We start from the raw sequence: 23,555 nt of genomic DNA on the forward strand, positions 1-23,555 counted from the left end.
TTGAGAGGTGATCAGAGAAGCCATTGGGGACTCGTACTTGCCTTCTAAACAGAGGATTGATTACCAAGAGATCGTGCTTGTTTGTTTGAAGTAAATGAAGTGGTTTCTCTCCTGGGTGTTTTTCTTGGTAAAACATTTCAGAAGTTTTAAAAATGAAAAAAAAAAAAAAACCCAACACATATAACCAACTCCACACTATCTAAATAAGATGCTATGCCTGTATGGCAGCCACACACACACACACACACACACACACACACACACACACACAATCACCGTACTGTGTGTGTGATACATTTGGGTAAAACATTGTTAGCAGAGAAAACTTTAGCTTCTGGGTGCAGTCACCTGGACTCCTGAGCCCCACCAGCGGCACGTATGTAAAGAGCTTTCTGCTCTGTTGGGTTTAGTGATAAGGACCTGGAGGAGGATGTTACAAAGGACTTTGGGCTCGAGCAGCTTTCCTGTGTCCATCTCTGCAGTAATCCAGGTGTGCAGGGACCTCCCCACGGCCTCCACAGCAGCACCACCAGCCTCACCCTGGACTCCCAGCTATCGAGTTCTCCCACCCACCAAGTTCAGCCAGTCTGTTCACAGGCTCCTGACTATTACCACCTTCAATGTTCATGCCCTGCTGTTTCTTTGGAGGTTAAGCCTACCTTCTTCAGAGACCTTTCCGATCTGATCTCTCCCTTTTCCAAATTCCTGCCAATTTCACTTTCTGTGGCTTCCCCAGTTGGCACCATAACTTCAGTCATTATATTATTTTCAGTACTTTATTGCCCTTTATTATTTTCTAATTAGTTGGTATATCTGAGCATGGTCTCCCAACTAAAGAGTTAACCTCTTGAGACCAGGAGTGGTGGCTTATACTTGTGGTCCATCTCCCCAGCACTTCACCATGTGCCGAGCACATAACCTGCAAAATTTCAAACTCTCTCCATCACTCTGGTCTCCCCAATCCCTAACACAGTACCTAGCACACAGTTGGAACTCAGCGTTTGTTGAATGACTGATTGATTGTTGTCACTTAGGGAGTACCTGGGCAGTGAAGACAAGTTTTGAGGGAAAAGGTAATCCTAGTTTCAAAATGTTTGACAAGCTACCATCTCTGTGACATGATGATGAAAATTCTATGTGAGACTCTTTATATTCTATTTGTGGGAAAGAGGACATTATAAAATTCTTTTTTTTTTTTTCATTATAAAATTCTTAAATAAAATTAGATATCTTTGTGTAATATGGACTTGTTTTAGTATTAAAATATGTCATTTCCAACAGATATTCATGTGGGTTTGAGAAATAATATACCTTTAAACAATATAGGTAGCCTTACACCGTATATGGAAAAAAAGTTAAATGGATCAGTGACTAAACATGAGAGCTAAAACTATAAAGGGACTTAGAAGAAAAGGGATAAATCTTCATGACTTCGGGTTAGGCAATGATTTCTTAGTTATGACATCAAATGCTGGAGCAACAAAATAAATAAATTGGATTTCATCAAAACTTAAAATTTTTGTGCATACAAGGGCATTATCAATAAAGTGAAAAAAATAACCCATGGAATAGGAAAAATATTTGCAAATCAATATATCTGATAAAGGTCTAATATCCAGAACATATAAAGAACTCTTACAACTCAATAACAAAAAAGATAAGGAAAAGACTTAAATAGACATTTCTCTAGACAAAATGCACATGACCAATAAGCATATTACAAGATGCTCAACATTGTTGGATGTTAGAGTAACACACATCAAAACCACAATGAGATACCACTTCCCACCTACTGGGAGTGCTATTATTTTAAAAAAAAAAAAAAAAAGCAACACTGAGGAGGAGCGCCTGGGTGGCTCAGTCGGTTAAGTGTCTAACTTTTGATTTCATCTCAGGTCATGATCTTGGGGTAGTAAGCTTGAGCTCCACATCGGGTTCTGTGCTGGGAGCAGAGCCTGCTTAAGGTTCTCTCTCTCCTTCTCCTGACCCCCCAAAAATAAAATAAAAAGTTAAAAACAACACTGATAATAAGTATTGGTGAGGATGCAGAGAAATTGGAACGCTCATGTTCTACCAATGGGAAAGGAAGATGTTGCAACCACTGTGGAAAACAGTTTGGAGGTTTCTCAAAAGGTTAAACAGAGCTACCACATGACCCAGAGGTTCCAAATCATCGAGGGCTGGGAATCGAACAGGCATTGTAAACTAATGTTGATAGCGTTCTTCACAATAGCCAAAAGGTGGGACAAACGGAATGTCCATCAACAGATGCAGAGATAAACAAAACAGGGTCTGTACCCAGGGTAACATCAGCCACAAAGAAATGAGGTGCTGATTCATGCTACAGCACAGAGAAGCCTGGGAAACATTATACTGCATGAAAGAACCCAGACCTGATGGCCACCCGCTGTAGGATTCCATTTAGGTGAAATCTCCAGAACACGCAAATCCCTGGAGACAGTAAGCAGCTCAGTGGTTGCCTGGTACTGGGGGGAGGGGAGAAAGAATGGAGATTGCGTAATGGGCACAGATTTTCATTTGAACTGATGAAAGTTCTAGAACTTATTTAAACAGAGATGGTGGGTATACAACATTGTGAATATACTAATACCACTGAATTGCACGCCTTAAAATGGTTCCGTTTATATTATGCAAATTTCAATTAAATTTTTTAAGAATCTTAAGATGTACATGAACAGGCACCTAACGGTGTTTGTGTCCATCATCAGGAAAAATTCACTTTCTTAAATTTCTGTTTAGTGAAAGACAGATTAAAATAATTTAAAATATTGCAGTTTTTCCAGGCATCGTTCATGCTAAACTAGAGATTTAAGGATAGTGACTAAAGGGAGGATGCCACAAAAGGCTTTATACTTTATATACATTCTATTATGGGAAAAGCTGAGCTGAGACCTTTTTTAGACAGATACTTCCTTGAACCTCAAGCGTGGTGTTATTTAGGTCTCTGTCTATACGTCTGGGCCATCTGGCTGTGTCAAGAGCTGGTGACAACAGGACTCTGCTGCTGCCAGCCAGGCCTCTGGTCTCCTATACACTTTGGTTGCTTGGCTGGGATGACCAGGCCTGTGCTGAAGGTCTGGATTTCACCTGGGTTCTCTGGATGTCCTCAGACTCCAATAAGGAGAACAGCCCTCTCTAAGGAGAAGGGGCTTCCCATGGGGGAGGGGTGAGCCCATTTCATCAGCTCCAGGTGACTGGACTCCATTTCGTTCATGAAGAAATGGAGGCCAGCAATGAGGTTTATAAAAGATGCAGTCTACTATGAGACACTAGAATATTCCCTCCCCTCGCCCCCCAGGAGACTGTTACTGCATTAGAGGAAAGTGATCATTCCCATTCTATCCTGCTACTTGCGGGCAGACGTGCCTTAGATTCAGAGACAAACATCATTAAGCAGAAAGCTGGTGAAAGGTAACCCTGACACCAACCATGTGCTGACTAATGTGGTGAGAGTACATATCTGTTGTAGGATTTTTTTATTTTTAATACAAGAAGGACTATGAAGGAAAATAAAATCCCTTCATAGCCCCATTCCCCAGAGATAAACATTATAAACCTTTGGTGACGTCCGTCCAGTATCTTATGGACAAGCATACCTATTTTTTTTATTAAATTCGGATGTTAGCATGTTACTGATTTAAAACCTGCTTTTTAAACTGACTAGAAATATTTTTCATTTAATAAATATGCCTTTACAACTTGATTTTTAATGACTACAGAGTATTCATCATATTAGTATCTCATTACTTATATAGCAAACTCCCTATTGTAGATAATTAATTTTTTGCTATTATAAATTATGTGCAATTTATCATATATGTAAAATACTGTGTGTAACTTTTTACCACTCTTGATTTTTTTTATTTAGGATAAATTCCTAATAAAACTGCTTAAAGATACAACATCTTTAATACTTTCTTTAAAGATTTCATTTATTTATTCATGAGAGACACACAGAGAGAGAGACAGAGACACAAGCAGAGGGAAAAGCAGACTCCCTGCGGGGAGCCCAATGCAGGACTCAATCCCAGGACCCCGGGATCATGATCTGAGCCAAAGGCAGACGCTCAGCCACTGAGCCAGCCAAGTGCCCCAATCTTTAATGCTTTTGATTTATATTGTTAATATTTACTGCTTTGGGGGACTAATCTAATTTTAATTTCTTTGTAGTCAGAACAAAAAATGCTGTGTTTATGGTATACCAGGTTCCACCCCTTGAATTACTTGATTATTTAGTATTCCTTTTTTATAATTCTTTGGGGACAGTGTTGTCAAAGAAGTAAGCTTCTGGTTGAGTTTAGAAATGAATCGAACAGAATCTGCTATGCATTTTTTGCAAACAGGCCCACCCACACAGAGAAAACAGAGGTTCCAATGGTTTGGACCAGCCATGAACTAATGCCATTACAGGGAGTTGGAGAGAGAAGAGTTAGCGAACTAATTACACAATGCTGGTGTAGACATTGTAACCTCAATGGGTAAATTAGATTTTCTACAAGAAACGTATTCTAGCAAATACTTTCCCACGGCAGATATATAACGAGCATGTCCAGTCTTTGGCAGCAGACATGTACAACACACTTGTGATACTCCTGCCCTTGGGTTAGCATTACGTGAGAGATACTGTGGAACCTTTGGGTTCTTAGGGGTTGATGACAGGAGACTTCTCATTTTGCAACTATAGGGAAGTTCAGCTTCGTGATGGCAAAACACAGAACCAGATGGATTGGACCTCAACGGAAGCTTCCCTTACATAGCTAATTCTCTTTATTCTTAGTGCCTTTAAAATAGTTAGTATTTAAGTCTTCCCCAGTCTTCTGCTGTCTTTACAAGAAAAGGCAAACACTGATCCAGTTCCCTCAGATGTATGAATCGTGTTTGTATTTACAACATGCATACAAATAATGATTTGCTGACATCTGTCACATTCAGAATTATATCTTTTGACTATAACGTTGATATATTTGTTGTTAGACATCTTCATGGAATTAACTAACAGTGTTTATATCATAAAATGGAACGTTTAGAATCACATATGGGTGCCAAATCATTAGTTCAAAGCACTTCAGCAGCTTCACAGATTTTAAATGAATATACCCTCTCTAACAACATCTTTAGAAATTACACCTCGAACTAATGAGCCCTGAGCTCCCAAGCCTGTTTCCCCAGGCACAGAGACAACCAGTACCTCTGAGACTGTGCTTTTGGGAGAGTTCTCTCTCTGGCACAGGAGTGCTCTGAGTGCTTTGCTGTCTTCTTAGGACAGGTGTTACAGCATCCTTTTCAAATGTCTTGTGACATCTTTTAATTGCCCTGTCTTAAACACAAATGTCCCAAAATTTCCACAGTGAGGCTGTTTCACTGGTCTCCTACAGTAACACAGTGACATAATCAGGTCACCCTCTAGCCCAGGCCAGCTGTGGCCTTCTGTTTGTCACAACTGACCCACCCTAAGCACAACTTTTGCTTGTGGCTTTTTTTTTTTTTTTAAGATTTTATTTATTTATGACAGAGAGAGAGAGAGAGAGGGAGAGGCAGAGGGAGAAGCAGGCTCCATAGAGGAAGCCTGACATGGGACTCGATCCCAGGACTCCAGGATTACGCCCCGGGCTGAAGGCCGGGCGCTAAACCGCTGGGCCACCCGGGGCTGCCCTGCTTGTGGCTTTTTTAAGAACTGGCTTGAAAGTTTTAGTAGCAACGTCTGAAAATGACATGATTTACAAAATGTCCTACTGTCTCCATGCTGCCAGGTGTGTGAACCCCTTTCTTCCAGTCCCCAAGTCTTTCTCGTTACCTCTCGTCCTCTCCCCATCCTCCCCTCCTCTTCACTTCGTGCTTTCTGTCCCCAATATGTGTCTGTTTCCTTGGTCCCCTTCCTTTCCTTTTCTCACCTCTCTCTCTCCTGTTCACAGGCCATGAAACCAAAGTGCCATTACTGCATTATTATTATTATTGTTGGTTTTATTTTGTAAGTTGAATCTAATATCCCATGTTCTGATTTTCCCCCTGTGGACCAACAACCTTAAAAATGACAACTATAGGAGCACCCGGGTGGCTCAGTTGGTTAAGTGTGTGACTCTTTGATTTTGGCTCCGGTAATGAGATCAAGCCCCACGTCCAGCTGTGTGTTCAGCTGGGAGTCTGCTTGAGATTCTCTCTCTCCCTCTCCTTTGCCCTTCCCCCTGCTCACTCTCTCTAAGTAAATAAATAAAATCTTTTTTAAAAACGACAACTACATATTTATATATACCTTTATCTCCATATATTTATTTCAAACGCAAACATACAATATAGACAGATAATAGGTAGATGGCTAGATAGATGGATGGTTGGACAGATGAATAAATGGATGGATGGAAGGATGGATGTATAAAATGGCAAACAGCAAGGGTCTTACCAACCCTTGTGGTGAGGCCCAGTATTTAGGAATTATGTGAGGGTTGTGTGACCAGCTGTATGGAGTTGTATAAATGGAGGGAATAACTATACACATTGGTTGTTTGTTATCCATGAACATTGCTGGTCATAATTAGGAATTTTACAAGTATGGAATAAAGGGCTCTTGCTGGACGTTCTAGGGAGGTGTGTAAGTGGCAGGGGGCAATTCACTGCCATGCAGAAACAACATTTAGTAAGAAGAGACGCAAATCCTGGCAGAAGCCAAAGGAAGGAGAAAGGCAACTGCCTCAATAGAGTGTCCCTCAAGCCACAGGCCTGGGTAGAACTTGACCTTGACAAATTACAAGGCCAGGGCCAGGGAGGGGGGTGGGGTGGGGCTAGGGGAGGGGGTTGGGGGAGGGGCTAGAACCCTCAGGGCAAACAGTGGACTGTACTAACAACAACCTGACATCACAGCTGGGCCGGGAAAGGGCTGGGCAGCCTTGGACTTGCTGGTGTGCTGCGGTGAGGCAGGGCTGCTGGGTGGGAGGCTCAGCTCTCTATCCTCATAGAAAAGGAAGCTCTTTGGCGTGCAGTGCGTCACTACGCTATCAGTTACATGAATTCTCTGTAATGTATTCAGGACATACAGGCCTGTAAACGTCAAATTACAAAACCCACTTGTAGACACAAACCAGGTTCCCATCAATTCAGAGTTACTCACAAGGAGTGATGCCAGGCTGGTCCTTAGAACAGGTGCAGCAGTGATCGGTGTGATGCTTAGCCATCTTATATAGTGTTTATTTTTTTTTATTTTTTCAAAGCTTTCTCAAATATGAACTTGGTTACCTATTTCCCTGAAAGTTGAGGGACATTTTTCTTGTGGTGGGAAGAAAGGTGGATTTAGGATAAAAATTATTTCAAAAATATTTCTTCTTCCTATAATCTGTCAGATGCCTTAATTTATTCCATTTGCCAAGAAAAATCTCATTTTCTTGATAGAGTCAAGGTAGGAAAAAAAACCTGATAAAATGAAAACCATCTTTCTTTTGTACTTCCTCCTAAAATCCTGTTGCTGCTCACTCATTTTATCTTTTGGCCCTAAAAGGTCCATTGAGGAGTAAGAACTAGAACCATTCTGTTTGTGGGATTCCTTGGAAATTGTTTTCAGTTCTTATTGGAATAACTCAGCCGATTGGAAGGAAACCATCTTTCTACCTCCCTGTTATGCATAGTTTTTCACTTCTACCTTGATAATCCAGTTGAATTTCCCCTTTGCTAGCAGCCTTGCCCCCACGTGTACGTCTTGGTTTTCATTTTTTCTGTACATTTAGTTTCTTCTCCTGGCTCTCCTCTTCCTCCAGGCCTCTAATCCTCCAAATCTAGGGGATTTCTGAGGTCCTGTCCTTGTCATCCTTCCCTGCTTTCTCACTCCTCTCCCCCTTGGCAAGTCACCTTATCTTGCTGTAGATAGTGGCTTATCACTGTGATCAACATCCCTGTCATGCCTGGATTCACATTCGTCAAGCAGAGCTCTGGAGTTCTCTTGATCCAAACCCCCAGTGACTTCCCAGCCATTCACAGATTCCAAAAATAGCCATGGAGTTCTGCACAACTCCAGGTGCTGTGGAGACAGCAGAGACAGGAGAGGGGACCCTCATGGAGCTGACACTCTGGTGGGGCAGACAAAACCACAGCCACTGAGTAGGCGAGCACACAGGACGCTGCGGGGCAGAGCAGCTGTTTTATACCGTGTTGTTAGGACCCCATGGTGTTGGGGCAGAGGCCTGAGGAGGCAGCGTGCCGGGCCTCCCCCAGGGGCAGCCGGGCCTGCGTGTCTGGAGAAGAGGGTCAGGGACGTGAGGTCAGAAAGGGAGTCAGACAATGTGGGGACTTCGGATTTTACTCTGAGGTGGGAAGCACTGAGTTGGTTTGATTTGGTTTGGTTTTCTTCATAAACGCTTCTTTTATTGTGGTAAAATCTACAAAACATAGAATTTACCATGTTAGCCATTTTTAAGGGTACGGTTTCTGTTGCATTAAGTACATTCACACTGTTGTCCGACCGTCGCTGCCATCCATACCAGAGCTTTGTCATCTTCCCAAACTGAAGTTCTGTCCCCATTACACAGTGACTCCTCATTCCCCTCACCCCACCTGCTGGCAGCCATTATTCTACTTTCTTCTCCATGAATTTCACTACCCCAGGGGCTTTGCAGAAGTGGACTCGTACACCATTTGTCCTTCTGTGTCTGGCTTGTTTCACCGAGCATAATTCCCCCAGGGTTCAGCCATGTTGTGACATACTGCAGGATTTCCTTCTGTTTTAAGCCTGAATAATTCCATTGTATGCCTGTACCACATTTTGTTCATCCATCTGTGGACACTGAGTTGTTAGCATGGGATTGCTAACAATGGGATTGTTTTGAACCCAGTTGAAATGTGATCTGACTTATGTTCTCAAATAATCCATGGCTCCAGAGTTGAATAGATTGTGGTAAGAAAGGGTGAAAACAGGGGCGCCTGGGTGGCTCAGTCAGTTGAGCATCTGCCTTCAGCTCAGGTCATGATTCCAGGGTCCAGGGATGGAGTCCCACCTTGGGCTCCCTGCTCTGCAGGGGGCCTGCTTCTCCTTCTCCCTCTCCCTCTGCCGCTTGTGCTCTCTCTGTCAAATAAGTAAAATCTTTAAAAAAGAGAGAGAGAGAGAAAGAAAAAGAAAGGGTGAAAACAGGCCAGTTGGGATTCTGTGGCAATATCTCCCAGTCCTGGATGACACCTTCCACTAAGAATGCAGCAGTGCAGGTCTAAGACGTGATAGGAATCTGGGTGTATTATGAGGGTACAGCCAAGGAGATGAGGTGGGGGGGTCAAGAATGACGCCAGGGCTTCTGGACTGAGCAAGTGGATTGTGGCATTGCCATTGATTGAGGAAGACTTCAAGTAGAGCACATTGTAGGGGGAAATTAGGCCTCCCCATCTGGGCTTCCTGAGTTGCAGTTGCCTGTCAGAATTCAAGTGTTGATATCAGGCAGGCGGTGGATGTGCGAGTGTAGAACTCAGAGGAGAGGTCCCAGCTGGAGACGTCAGTGTGAGACTCACTAGTACATTCATGGTATTGAAGCCACAAGATGGAAGAAATTGCCAAGTAAGTGAGCTTAGACAGAGAAGAAGACCCAAGAGGATCCATGAGCCTGTCCAGTGCTAGGAAGCTGGGAAGGGAGAAGGAACCAGGCAAAGAACACCAAGCAAGAGTGATCACGGGATAGGAGGGAAGTCAGGAGAAAGGGAGGCGTCTTGGAGGCCCGGAGTGCAGAGGCAGTGGTCAGCTGTGTTAGGTGCTGCTTCTGATAGGCCAGGGAAGACGAGACCAAGAACCCACCACCGAATCCAACAGCAGGGAGGTCATGAGCTTAATCATCACCAGCACAAGAAATCCCCCTTTCATGCCCACCGGGCGCTTTTTTTCTTTTCATTTTTTTTTAACTTTGTTTGTTCTTCTTGCTCTCACAAATCTTACCCATCCCAGGCTCTCCAGATATCTGCTGAGTTCATGAATGAACTCTATTATTTGAGTGAGTCCATGTATGAAGGGTGTGGGAGGAATAATCACTCCCCCTGCTCCAGACACCTCTCCTTCCAGACACTTACTTGGTCACTGTAAGCTCCAAAGGAAAAGGACCAACCCTGCCTCTTCCATGCTGCCTCCCATTTCCACACAGCATGGCGCCACGTGAGCTCAGGAGATAACTGCATGACCCTGGAGCACAAGTGCAGATGGGTGGGTCTGGCCCAGCAGGAGGAGCTGGGCCCTTGGTCATCTTCAAGGCTTCCTACTGTTTTGCAGTTGTCAGGAATTCAAGAATGCCAGGTCTGTCTGTGTTCAAATTTAAACCTGAACTACATTCAAAAGCTGGAAAAAAAATAAAAATAAAAAATAAAAATAAAAATAAAAAAAACAAAAGCTGGACGAGATCGACCATTTTGTAATATCTGCCACACTGTCTGCGTCCGTGAGGACACATAAGTGAGTTTTTAGTCAGGTTATGAGATGCTGAGAAGAATTAAACAAACATGTAGAATCAGAAATCCAACTAGTAACTCTTGGTATACTAGTAAATGGTATCAGACGTTTCCCTCCAGAAAGAAAGGAGGCCCATTCCTAGGTATGTGCCCAGGAGAATTAACACAGCTCCACACAAAAACTTGTATACGGATATTTGTGGCAGCATTACTCACAAGAGCCAAAGAGTGCAAACAAACCAAATGTCTGCCAAATAATGAGTGGATACACAACACATGATCCAGCACACAGTGGAATATTATTTGGCAATGAAAAAGAAAGGAGCACCGAGTCACGCTATGACACGAATGCACCTGAAAACATCATGCCGAGTGAAAAAAGCCAGACACAAAAGGTTACATCTTATATGATTCCACTTATATGAAGTGTCCAGGATAGGCAAATCCAAGGAGACAGAAATAGGTTGGTGGTTGCCAGAGGCTGAGAGGGAGGCGGCTGGGGGGTGACTGCTGAGAGTAGGGGACGTCTTTGGAGGGGTCACGTTCCAAAAGTGATTGTGGAGATGGCTGCACAACTCGGTGAATATACTTGGAAAACCATTGAAAATCATTGAATTGTACAACTTTAAAGGGATGAATTGTATGGTATAGGCTTCTTAATGCAATGAAACTGCTGCTTACAAAATAAAGAGGGAAAATACAAAACTTAAAATCAGAGAGTCCCCAAACTGGAAGAACTCGGAAAGATGGTCTTGCACATGTGCACGAGTATAGAATTGGAGGCTGTTGGGGGTTTGGGACCGTTTTCTTTCCCTTTTATATCAGTCGTTTGTTGTCCAATTTGCAGCCGCTGCAAAATCGCAAAGGGCCTAGTGAGCGGGTTGCCTTGGAAATCCTTTCTTTTGTGTCTACACAGAGATTTGAGTCACCTCATGCCTCTGATGTAGTGCGAGGTGGCGAATGTTCTGGAGGCTGTTTGCTAAGAAGGCTCTTAGGCGTTTGGTGCCGCAGAGCTGTGGGGCCCCACGTTTCATGGAGCAAAACTGTGTGATTTTGTTCTTTCCCACCAAGGACGGCGTCAGCTAGTGCCAGGGTCCTGGCTCCTGGCTGCACCCTGTTGCCGCTGCAGAGGACAGCGGGTGGCCCCGGGAGGTCGTTGCACCCTCTCCCTGCACAGATGCCCAGTTCACGACACCCAGCCACGCAGGCCGGTTTTCCATGTTGGAGCACATGTTTTTCTAGAATTATTCTGCCCCCTTTCCTTCCCTCCCTTCTAGTAATCTGCCACAGATCTACTCAGCCAGCCTCACTCCCTCCCCAGCTGTTAGGTGCATGAATCTAGACAAGCCACGTTGCAGGGGGACTTTCCTGAAGGTTCTGAAGGCCTAGGGCAAGTCCAGGAATCAGACGCACTTGGTGGGAAGTTAAGGGCTGCCCACATTGTTGGTTCCCTGCACAGCCACACGATAGGTTACCTGCCTTTTGCTGGTCATTGGAGCTCATCCTTCTTCTGACTCTCCGAAATCATGTGCCCTCTCTTTTCTACACCCAACATCAAGTGAGCTGTAGATGTCTCTAGAACTCAGTTTCAGAGCCTACCCGTGACTTCTGTTTCTTCACCATGTGTTTCTCTATTGGCTATTGAAATCCTGCAGGGTTTGCCACATTTTTACCAAAATTCCAGCACCACTTTCTGGGTACCTTCCTGCCCAAAGCCAAAGGACTCTCCTGGACGCTCAACACTCGCAGCACTTCACCCTGTCGGTCATCACACCCTTGACTTCCTGACTGTCCTGAGTCAGGACTCGCCCCCCGCATGTCGCCCCATCCCACTTCTGGTTTGGCCAGCCACTCTTTCTTTGTCTCCTTCCTGCCCTCACCCCTCACACATGTACCTCCTCACCCCCCTGCCTCCACCTGTTCTCCAGATACTGATCTGTCCTGGCCAGCCCCTGCCCAGAAGACTGTCATGTCCCTGTGGTGCAGAGGAAGAAACTGAGTCTCGTCACTATGATTTGAACCCAGGCACTCAAATATAAAAATCTGTGCTCAAGCTATATTTTCTGATCCCTCATCAGACACCTTTGGTATGTTTTACACTAAAAATTTCCCAAAGAAATGTGTATCTAATTCTATAATTGTTGCCAGTAGGAATATAGCAAGTGCACTTTTAAAGATATTTCCTTCAAATCTAAGTTCTTCTCAAAAAGGAGGGTTCCTCACTTCACTTTGCCTCTCAGCACATGAAACAGAAAGGATTCCGACTGACTAAGAAGACCAAGAATAATACCTTAAAGTATTATGTAATTCATGCCTGATGTTCCAAGAAGAACTTTTGTCAGAAAACTTGATAGAGAATTGTCTGGAAGCAAGGACTAAAGTCGTGATTCTTTGAGTCTCTTATCCCTAATGAAAATACCTAATTATTTTATTTCTGCTCCCACACAAATAAGTTTCTCTGGTGAGTCTCCTAGGTATTCTCCAAATGCACAATTTTCTCAGAGAATTAAGATTTTACAGAGAGATTCTTAGGCATAAGAGTGGGAGTATTGTGAAGGGAAAAGCAAAAGCTAAAAAATTAAGAAAGAGATTATGGAAGAAAAATACTTGAGGAAAATCATGTTCTCATCACTATAAGGTCGATTTATTTAATTCTCTGTTATGGTTCATGGACCTGAGTAACTAAAACTATACTGACCACAGTTGTTTTATGACATTATAATTTGGAAAAAAAAAAAAAGATAGGAGCACTAGACAAATCTTAGTATAGCTTTTTATTTGGGAAAAAAAAAAGTGTTGAGACACCTGGGTGCCTCAGCGGTTGAGCACCTGCCTTCAGCTCAGGGCGTGATCCTAGAGACCTGGGATCGAGTCCCACGTCGGGCTCCCTGCATGGAGTCTGCTTCTCCCTTTGCCTGTGTCTCTGCCTCTCTCTCTCTGTGCCTCTAATGAATAATTTTTTTAAAAAAATCTTTTTAAGTGTTTAAAAGCAGCAGAAGCCATGAAAGCTGGCCACAGAGGGCAGTGAGTCCCCTTGGCTCAGTGCTCTGTACTTGAAACCACAGAATTCTGATTCTGCCCCAGGCCTTGTGGGTCATGCTGTAGGAAGAGAGAGAGGGAGAGGCCAGAGCAATGTGGCAGTTTCTGTCCACAGCCACACTTTAAAGTTTCTAGAACTAACAGGTGAAAGTAACAAGGTTGCAGGATACAAGATTAAGTACAGACATCAACTGTATTCCTATGTACTAGCAATGACAAAAATCCAAAAACGAAATTTTAAAGACCTGTACGTTTACAATAATACCCAAGAAATCTACAGAGTAAAAAAATTAACAAATGATATGAAAGATATATACACAGTAAACTACAAAATGTTATTGAGAGCATTTAAATGAGACGTAGATAAACACACCATGTTCATGGATTAGAACACTCATTATTGTTAGAATGACACCTCTCCCTTCAGTGAGCTATAGATTCAATGCAGTCTCAATCAAAATACCAACAGGCTTTTTTATAGGAATTGACAAGCTAATTCTAAAATGTATGTGGAAATGCAGAAAAACCCAAAACAGCCAAAATGACATCGAAAAAGAAAAGCCAAGTTGGAGGACTTAACCCTAATTTTAAGACTTACTAAATTTAAGACTTACTACAAGGCCACAGAAATCAAATTGTGTGTTGTTGACAGAAGAGTAGACCTAAAAAAAAAAAAAAAGAAGAAGAAGAAGAGTAGACCTATAGATCAGTGGAACACAACTCAACAAAGGTACCAAGGTAATTTGGTAATTTGGTGGGGTAGGGTAGTCTTTGCAGTCAATAGGCTGGAGAAGCTGGTTATCCATATGGAAAAAAGTGAAACATGACCCTTTCCTCACACCATACTCAAAAAGGAACTTAAATGAATCATAGACCTAAATGTAAAAGCCATAACTGTAAGACTTTCAGAAGAAAACTTGGGGGAATTTTTTTTTTACTTTGGGATAAGCCAAGATTTCTTAGAACACAAAAAAGGCATAAATGTCAAAAAGATGAAATGCTAAAAAGATAAAATTGATTAATTGGACATCAGCAAAATTTAAAACTTTGTATAATTATCACTCAGGGGGTACCTGTGTGGCTGAATGGGTTAAGCATCTGCCTTCAGCACAGGTCCCAATCTCAGGATCCTGGGACCCGAGTGGCCTGGGGCTGGCTCTCTGTTCAGCGGGGTGTCTGCTTCTCTCTCTTTTTCCCTGCCCCTCCCCCGACTCGTGCTTGCTCTCTCACTCTCTCTGTGTCTCTCTCAAATCAATAAATAAAATCTTTTTTTTTAAAAAAAAAAAAAAAAGGATGCTCACGAAAATTAAAATGCAAGCTGCAGTTTGAGAGAAAATATTTGCAAAACCTGTAACTGACAAAGGACTTAAATCCAGATAATTTTTTTAAATGTCTTATTCTCATAAAAGAAATAATAGTAACAAGACATACAACCCAATTTTTTAAAAATGGGCAAAATATTTGAGCAGACTTAAAAAGAAGATATGCAAGTAGCCAACAATCACATCGAAAGATGTTCAAAATCATTGGTCATTAGGTAAATGCAAACTGAAATGATAATTAGATGCCACTACACATCTACCAGAGTAATTCAAATTAAAATAACTGATAAACAAAGTATTGAAGAAGATGTGGTGCAACAAGAACCCCTAGACAGTGATCTCTTGACAATGTAAAAGGGAATAGCCACTTTGGAAAACAGTGCAGCAGGTTTTTTTAAAGTTAAACCATATAGGGCATCCCCAGTGGTCCAGTGGTTTAGCGCTGCCTTCCACCCGGAGTGTGATCCTGGGGTCCCTGCATGGATCCTGCTTCTCCCTCTGCCTATGTCTCTGCCTCTGTCTCTCTCTCTCTCTCTCTCTCTCTCTCTCTTTCTCTGTGTGTCTGTCATGAATAAATAAATAAAATCTTAAAAAAAAAAAGTCAAACCATATAATCCAGCAATTCCTCTCCTGGGTGGAATCAACCCAGTCTCGTACACAGATATTCCCAACAGCAGTTTTCATGACAGTTAAGAACTGGAAGTAACCCAAATGTCCATCAACTGGTGAATGAATAAACAAAACATGGTATATTCATAAACAGAGTAGAACTCAGCAATTTTTAAAGAATAGACTGCTAATATACATAACGAAATGGATGAATCTCAAAAATTCACGCTATTTCAAAAAAGACACGCAAAAGACAAGGTGATTTCATTTATATGAAATTTCTGGAAAAGGCAAAACTGTAAGGACAGAAGTTAGATAACTGTGTCTGAGACCAGGATGGGGGCCGGGCGTGGCTTCAAAGAAGGGTAAGGAGATAATGGAGGTATTCTAAAACTCAGATGTGTTGGCGGTGGCACGACTGTATGAATAAATGGGTGAATTTTATGGTATATATAGTATACCTCAAAAGCTGTTAAAAATGATTCTTAGAGGGACGCCTGGGGGCTCAACAGCTGAATGTCTGCCTTTAGCTCAGAGCATGATCTTGGTCTGGGTATCGAGTCCCACAATGGGACTTCTCTGCCTGTGTCTCTGCCTCTCTCTGTGTCTCTCATGAATAAATAAACCGTAAAAAAAAAAAAAAAAAAAAAAAAAGATTCTAAGAATAGTCCAAGTGGGCTGTCCTAAAGGAGAAAAAATAGACGAGTGTGGGGTATATTGTAAATTTGCCTTTGTCTTCCCTGGCCTCCCAGGCTCAGGAAGCAGCCAGCCATTCAGCAGAGGAGGAGGCAGGTAGCGGCCTCAGAGCATGCTCTGGAAGCCAGGTTTGACCACGTCCTAGCCAGGAGAGCTTGAGCAACTATAAAGTATCTTTAATCATACTCGTCATCAGTCAAGTGGGAATTGAATCGCCTACAAGGCAGGGTTGTCTCAGATGAGACCTTGTACATAAGGCCCTTAAGACACTGCCTGGAACACACAAGGCACCCAGTAAATGCTAGGTGTGACCTCTTCTTATATGTGGTTACTTGAGATTGTAGACTGGGGTGGTCATAGGGAAGACATGGGCGAGGTTGGCAGCTAATGATTTTAATGTTTGGAGGGGTTTTTTTTAAGATTTTATTTATTTATGAGAGACACACACAGACACGAGTTTTGTTTTGTTTTGTTTTTGATATAGTTTCTGAAAGTTGTTTCTAAATAGAATTTTAGACATTCTGTATGAAATCAGATTCAAGGATGGACAGAGATTAGGAATCACAAGATGGCATGACAATTTCCACACAGACTCAATATCCACCAGATATTTGAAAAAACAAATGACAAAAACCTATTCGATTCATTCTGTTACCCGAGGGATAAAATTGAGTGTGTGTATTTTAAATGTTCAGACCTAGACTTGAGCTTTAGAAAATGCCATGTAAATAAATGCCTTCTGACCTGAAACTATCTGTTTCTAAGGTGCATTTGATTGTGGTGGTGGACGTTATCCACGACGTTCCCATAAAGAGTTCCGTCAGTGGGGCATCTGGATCGCTCAGTGGTTGAGCGTCTGCCTTTGGCTCAGGGTGTGATCCCAGGGTCCTGGGATCGAGTCCCACCATTGGGCTCCCTGTGTAGAGCCTGCTTCTCCCTCTGCCTGTGTCTCTGCCTGTCTCTCTGTGTGTCTCTCATGAGTAAATAAATAAAATCTTTAACAAAAAAAAGTTCTATCAAACATTTATTTATGCTTCAGTTTATTCCAAAATGGATTTATTGCTGCTCACAAAGTTATAATACAAAGTAATAAAATAACTGAAAATACAGGAGAACGAGATTAGGAACAGAAGATAAGTAATATGGAACCAGAAGTAAAATTAGCATCCAGAGTGTAGGCCATGCCCTACACACACAGGAGAACTGACTCCAAAACGGGACCTGTCAGCTTGCCTGCAGTCAACTCAGTGATGTGAATAAAAACAGTAGAAGAGCCACAGGGCTCCAAAGATTAAAAAATAACAATAAAATATAAAAAGCAGTTGCTTAAGAAATGCAAAAAAAAAAAAAAAGTATTCCTGATACTAAAATTTTAGGTATTTTCCATAAGCCACCTTAGGAGGAATATCGGGTAATGAGCATGAGGAAGAATGTTTTTACACTCAACCTAGTGAGAATTTCCACCTGCACCACGTGTGAAAGCAGTTCTTCCCAAGACCTGCGTGTATATCAAGAGCGTTGGCTCCAAACCACTGCCCAACATTCCCTTCAGGAGACAAGAAATACGCTTTTCGTTCTTATTTCAAAAGTGAAAAGGGGCACCTGGGTGGATCAGTGGGTTAAGCGTCTGCCTTCAGCTCAGGTCTTGACCTCAGGGTTCTGGATTGAGCCCCACATCAGGCTCCCTGCTCAGCGGGGAGCCTGCTTCTCCTTCTCCCTTGCTCTTCCCTCCTCCTCAAGCTCTCTCTTGCTCTCCCTTTCAAATTAATAAATAAAGCCTTTCAAAAAATGAAAAATATAACTGAAAAGTTGTATCAGCAGGGATATTGTATTCTTAACATTTCCTATTGTATGATTTCCATTGTAGAGCAGTTTTGAGGAATTTAAAAGAAAAAGAAAAAACTTATGCATCTGAGAATCCCAGGTTAGCTTTGTACTTCATGTGGAAAGGGAGATGTAGATGGCAGAGGAAATGTAACACGAAAGGAGGAGTTAGATAGTTGCATTCATTTATTATTTTAATTTAAATTTTGATTGAATCAGAATGATCCTACAAATATGTTAAAGCCTTGCCTTTTTAAAAGTAAGTTTAAATTTGATATTATAATTTTTACTTTCTACAACATAACTCAAACTCTCTTTTTATTATTATTTTTTAATTTGAGTTAATACACAATGTGTAATAACTGTACAGCTCAGTTACTTGGTAAATTTATAGGTTATGCTATGCCAAAACTCTTTATTTTTTTCTCTCTTTTTTAGATTTTATTTATTTATATGACAGAGAGAGAGAGAGAGGGAGTGTGTGCACAGGTGCACAGGTAGGCAAAGTGCCAGGCAGGCTTGGGGAAGGGAGAAGCAGATTCCCCGTGGGGCAGGATGGGAGTCTGACTGGGGCAGGGAGCCCAAATCTGGCCAATCCCAGGACCCCAGGGTCATGATCTGTCTGAGCCAAAGGCACTGAGCCACCCCAGTGCTCCCTATGTCAAAGCCCTTTAAATAAGAGTAACAAATGAAATGTTTACGTATTTCATTTGCTAAATACATTAAGATCAGAGGGCAATTCTTGTTCAGTAATACAGAAAAAAAACTAAGAAATGTCATTTTCTTTTCATACTGTCAATTTCTACATATCTCACTTTTCAAAAGCAAGTTACATTTCTCTGTAAATCACCCTTTTTTTTCAGGCACACACACACACACACACACACACACACTACACTGAAATTAGTTTTATTTAATATTATTCATCTTAGTTGCTAATGGAGGCATACCAAAATTACTCCTCATCTTTATCTCCCAGTTGGTTTACCAAATGCCTGAGAATTCTAGGCTGGTCTGGACAACTGGTTAAGTACAGCTGCAGAGGCTGCATTGACTAACTGAATAGTTGATGATTTTACAGAATCATTTCTTTATTTGTTGTTATTTTTCTTGTTGAGATGGTGGTATGGGGGCTGTGATTTTTAAGAGCCTTTATCTTTTAGAAATAACGATGAAATAAAATGATATAAGAGATTTGCCACAAAATAATAAATGTGGGGAAAGGCATGAGTTATTAAAAAAAAGAGAGAGGCGGAGAGAGAGAATTGGCTGTGTGTTGATAAACGTGGAGCTGAGTAATGAGTGGCCTGGGGAATTCTCTCTACTTTTGTAAGTTTGAAATTTTCCCTAATAAAAGGCAGAAGCACCAGCAGTGGCAGCTCTGAAGTTTTCCATGAGGTGTTTAGAACCCCTTAAAAAGTAAACATGGGGAGTCCTGGGGACCTAACTAGGTCCCACCATCTTTGTTCACCAGCCACAAAGCCGAAGCAGAGATTGTTGCTGCTTGTGTGCTCCTTTGGTGTTGGCCAAAGCATCTGCTTTAAAAACACAGTGCCCACGATTCCTGTTTTACTATGGCTATCAACACAGACCCCGGAATCATGCATCTTGGCTCTTGATGCAAGCAAGCCCTCCTCTCTAATTCTGTCTCAGAGGCTTCAGCTCACACTGCTGAAGGAAAAAAATGACTCTGACACCTGATAAAGACAGGAAGGAACTTTATGCAAGAAACTACTACACTGAGGGTTTGCAGGAAGGGAGAGAGATGGGGCTCGACTCCAAATATCACCGTGACACAGAGGTTATCACTGTCTTTCAAGACCATCTTGACAGTAGAAAATAGTATTTCTTATTTGGGGTGTGTGTGTGTGTCTTCATATGGCTCTTAAGAGAAAAAAAATTTTAAGGAAGCCTATAAAAACTCTCATACTGGAGTGACAAGAGCAGCAATGGGAGATTCCAGAAGGAACCATAAATCTAAAGAAAAAAAAAGGAACCATAAATCTAGCAGGACAAAAACTGGGAGGTTCAGCTACTCTCCCTCATATCGAGAGTTTCCTTCACTGTCAGCTGTGGTAATTTGGATTTGTTGGTGACAATGGGTGACTTGGGCAGCCATACCGACATGGTGCAGGACATGGTGGGCCTTTAAGGATTATCCGTGATGCTAGGATGTTGGAACCTCATGAAGCTACACTCTGGGCGCCTTGCTCCCACTGTCCCTTCTAAGGCTTTGTGCCTAATTGTGTACTCATGATTTTATTTTTCTTTTTTCAAAGAGGGCCCCACAGTACTCAGATCCACCCTTGTATGGAATTGTGAAGCTTCAAGAAAAGAACCAGCCCTTTATTTTTTTTTCTCCAAAAAATTGATGCTGATTCTTAGGGAGCATGGCAGCCATGGTGAACATGAGGTGTTGGAAGCCCCAGACCCTTTGGTGCAGATCAGAGATGGGAATGGGTATTTCCTGAGGCTGCTGTCAGGCAGATGATTGATGTGGGAAGGGATAGAAATACTCTAATGAACAGGTTTCTGAAAATTTACATAACTTCTTTTATATTTAGCAACTGATGTGTTGTCATTTGCTTCCATAGCACTGTTAATTTAATTTGGGTAATTTTGGAAATACGAATTCATAAAGGCAGCTCTTACTTTGAGAGAAGGCAAGGGCTTGGTTTGGAGGGTGCTGCCTGCCATAATGGATGAAATTGAGCTCTGCACCGGCATGGGTTTGAGGGAACCAAAAATCACTGTTCACATGTCACTTGTAGTTTTAAAAAATGTCAAAAAAAAAAAGTGACCCCAAAGAGGGAAATTTTAAAGGTTTCCTTTTTTTAAAAAAGATTTTATTTATTTATTCATGGACGACAGAGAGAGAGAGAGAGAGAGAGAGAGAGGCAGAGACACAAGCAGACTCCATGCAGGGAGCCCAGCATGGGACTTCATCCTGGGCCTCCAGGATCACACCCCGGGCCGAAGGTGGCACTAAACTGCTGAGCCACCGGGGCTGCCCTAAAAATTTCTTTCTGATGTACCTAATGCTTCTGGGCCAAATTGAACCCATCTGCTCAATCATGGCTATTCATAATCATGGCTCACAGAAACTTTAAAAGACAATAGCTAAAACAGAACTTACCATTGTAATATGCATGCTTTTCATTGCTGAAGGGGCAGTACCACTAGGCAGGTGATTGCATACTAAGAGCTTTAAAATTATTGTTAAGGGCGCCTGAGTGGCTCAGTGGTTTAGCGCCTGCCTTTAGCCCAGGGCGTGATCCTGGAGTCCCAGGATCAAGTCCCACATCAGGCTCCCTGCATGGAGCCTGTTTCTCCCTCTGTCTGTGTCTCTGTCTCTGTCTCTCTCTCTCTGTGTCTCTCATGAATAAATAAAATCTCAAAAAACAAAATTATTGTTAATATAGCAGTTGTATATATAGTTGATGAATGCCACAAAATTATCTTTGACTTGTAATTTTCATTTGGGAGAACTTTCTGGAATGACAAGAGTGTTTGACAAATTGAATTCAGCGATGATAACACAGGTGCATCCATTTTTCATTCTGCTGATCTCAAGTCCTGTGCGTTTTACTGTGAAGTCGACTCCTACAGGGAAAACAACTCATGTGCTACCTGCAAATTTTTTTTTGGCAATTTCTTTATACTTTTAACTTTTTAAAAGATTATATAACATGTGCTTTCTTATTTCTAACTCTTTTCAAATTTTAGGAGTTCTTCGACCATGTGAAGAAGCTCTGGGATGATGAAGGCGTGAAGGCGTGCTTTGAGAGGTCCAACGAGTACCAGCTGATTGACTGCGCACAATAGTAAGTCAGCTTCTGAGCGAGGCCTGACCTCTCTGAAGCTACCCTTGCACCCACAGTTATGCTGCCTTCCCAGGGTCACTGAAGTCACTTGAATGCAAGGAACAAAGCTTTGACATCTTACTACAGAAACCAACTTTTAAAATGTCACGTGTTTCATAGACAAAAAACTAAAAATCCAATAGGATTCAGTGTTTTGAAGAACCAGAAGCGGGTCTATTCATTTTAGCATGATCATTGTTTCCTGTTCCATTTTTTTTTTTGCTTTCCATAAAATTATAGGCATATCCATAAATTAGAATGTTTTTAGATATTCATTATTATATTTTGACTTTGGAGCAAGGCCCCCATATTAAATTTTAAATATTATCAACATCAGCAATTGAACCCAATCTCTTACTTAAAGTAATAAGTTATCATCCTATAATGTTAGAAGTAGACCAGAACCTTAAAAGTAGATAGTAATTAATATAATAAGTAAAGCTTTGATGAAAAAAATGTAATGAAGAGAAATATGAAATAAGGAAAGGACTCTGGTGCCTTGGCTGGCTCATGATTTTTCCCTGAATTGCTCATTTTCCTATTTTCTTTTGCTGTTTTCAATTCATTCTATAACTCTCAGATAAAGTGGGCCCAAGAAAAACGTTAATCAAGAACTTCTAGATATGCTTGCTATTTTGATGATAAAAACTATATTTAAGGTTTTTTTATAGATCTCTTGAGGCAGCAAGAAGTGAGTACTTTTTCATTTTAAGTCTATAAACTGTAAAAATTCATACCTGCAGAAGAGATTCCATAAGCATTCCCATGTCTGGGAATTCCCAATATTTGGAACCCGCTGGTGGAGCTACACTGAGAATACTGATTTCAAGGAGAGGGTAGCATGGCCACCCAGTCCTTTCTCATCCAGAGGAGTTCAGGCACCTATGTCTTGTGACAGCCACTGAGAGAAACCAAGGGCAAGGGCCTGAGGAGGGGGTGCTGGATGTGTCCCCAGCAGTGACAGGAAGCCAGCTGGGTAATGGAAGAGTGGCCATAAACAGAAGAGAGAGGTCAATGGGGCCAGGCCCTCCTGAGCACCAAAGGTCCTGCCAGGAACCTTAGATTTTCTTCCAAATGCAGTGAATGACTGTCAGCTCAACGAGTAAAATTATCAGGGTCACCTGGCTGCCATGTGGAGAATTAAAAGAAGGGAACCAGGGCCCTAGCGGGATGGCCCAGGTCAGATGGCAGCCATGGAGGTGAGCCCTGGGACCCAAAGGGGCAGAATTAGGCAGTGAATTGGAATACCAGAGGTAGAAGAAAGTAGGGATCAAGTAGGACAACAGAGAAGGTCACAGTGCCATTCATTGAGAGGGAGGACCCTGGGAGATATTGTGTAGGGGAGGACAGGGGACAATATCAAACTCCGATTTGGAGAAGTTAAGTTTGAAACACCTACAGGGATACCCAAGGGAAGAGATGAAGCAGACGGCTGGTTGTAGGAGTTCAGAATTGAGACTGGCAGGATATACAGAGGAGAGGGTCCTGGAAAAAGAAGTTCAGAAGTTCAAGCCTCAGAGGTTGGTTTCAGGAGGAGGAGAAACCTAAAACTGCATCTGAGAAGTAGGTGGAGAGGGGGTCCTTCAGAACAGGGGAGAGGATCTCAGGGTTGAGATGAGGGAGGATTGATGATATTAAGAAGATTCACTTAACCTCCTTAGGATGATGAGCAAAACCTGGCTCATCCTCCCCCCCCGGTCCATGAGCATTTGGTCCGCAAGCGTCTGGTCTGCAGCAGGTATGTCTAGCAAGCGGTTTTGGTGTGACCAGGCTAGTGTAACAG

The 23,555-nt window shown here is 42.2% G+C and overlaps 1 protein-coding gene across 12 annotated transcripts in view; it reads left to right on the forward strand.

Moving 5' to 3' along the window:
- The window catches only part of GNAL (G protein subunit alpha L), a 142,434-nt gene that overhangs the window by 78,438 nt on the left and 40,441 nt on the right, over positions 1 to 23,555 (forward strand). For all 12 annotated transcript variants that reach the window (XM_025429547.3, XM_049112956.1, XM_025429551.3 and 9 more), the window contains one exon: positions 21,636 to 21,733. In XM_025429547.3, the coding sequence (XP_025285332.1) occupies positions 21,636 to 21,733 (98 nt within the window). The remainder of the gene's footprint in view (positions 1 to 21,635; positions 21,734 to 23,555) is intronic.

This window comes from Canis lupus, chromosome 7 (assembly GCF_003254725.2).
Source record: "Canis lupus dingo isolate Sandy chromosome 7, ASM325472v2, whole genome shotgun sequence".
Classification (NCBI taxonomy): domain Eukaryota; kingdom Metazoa; phylum Chordata; class Mammalia; order Carnivora; family Canidae; genus Canis; species Canis lupus.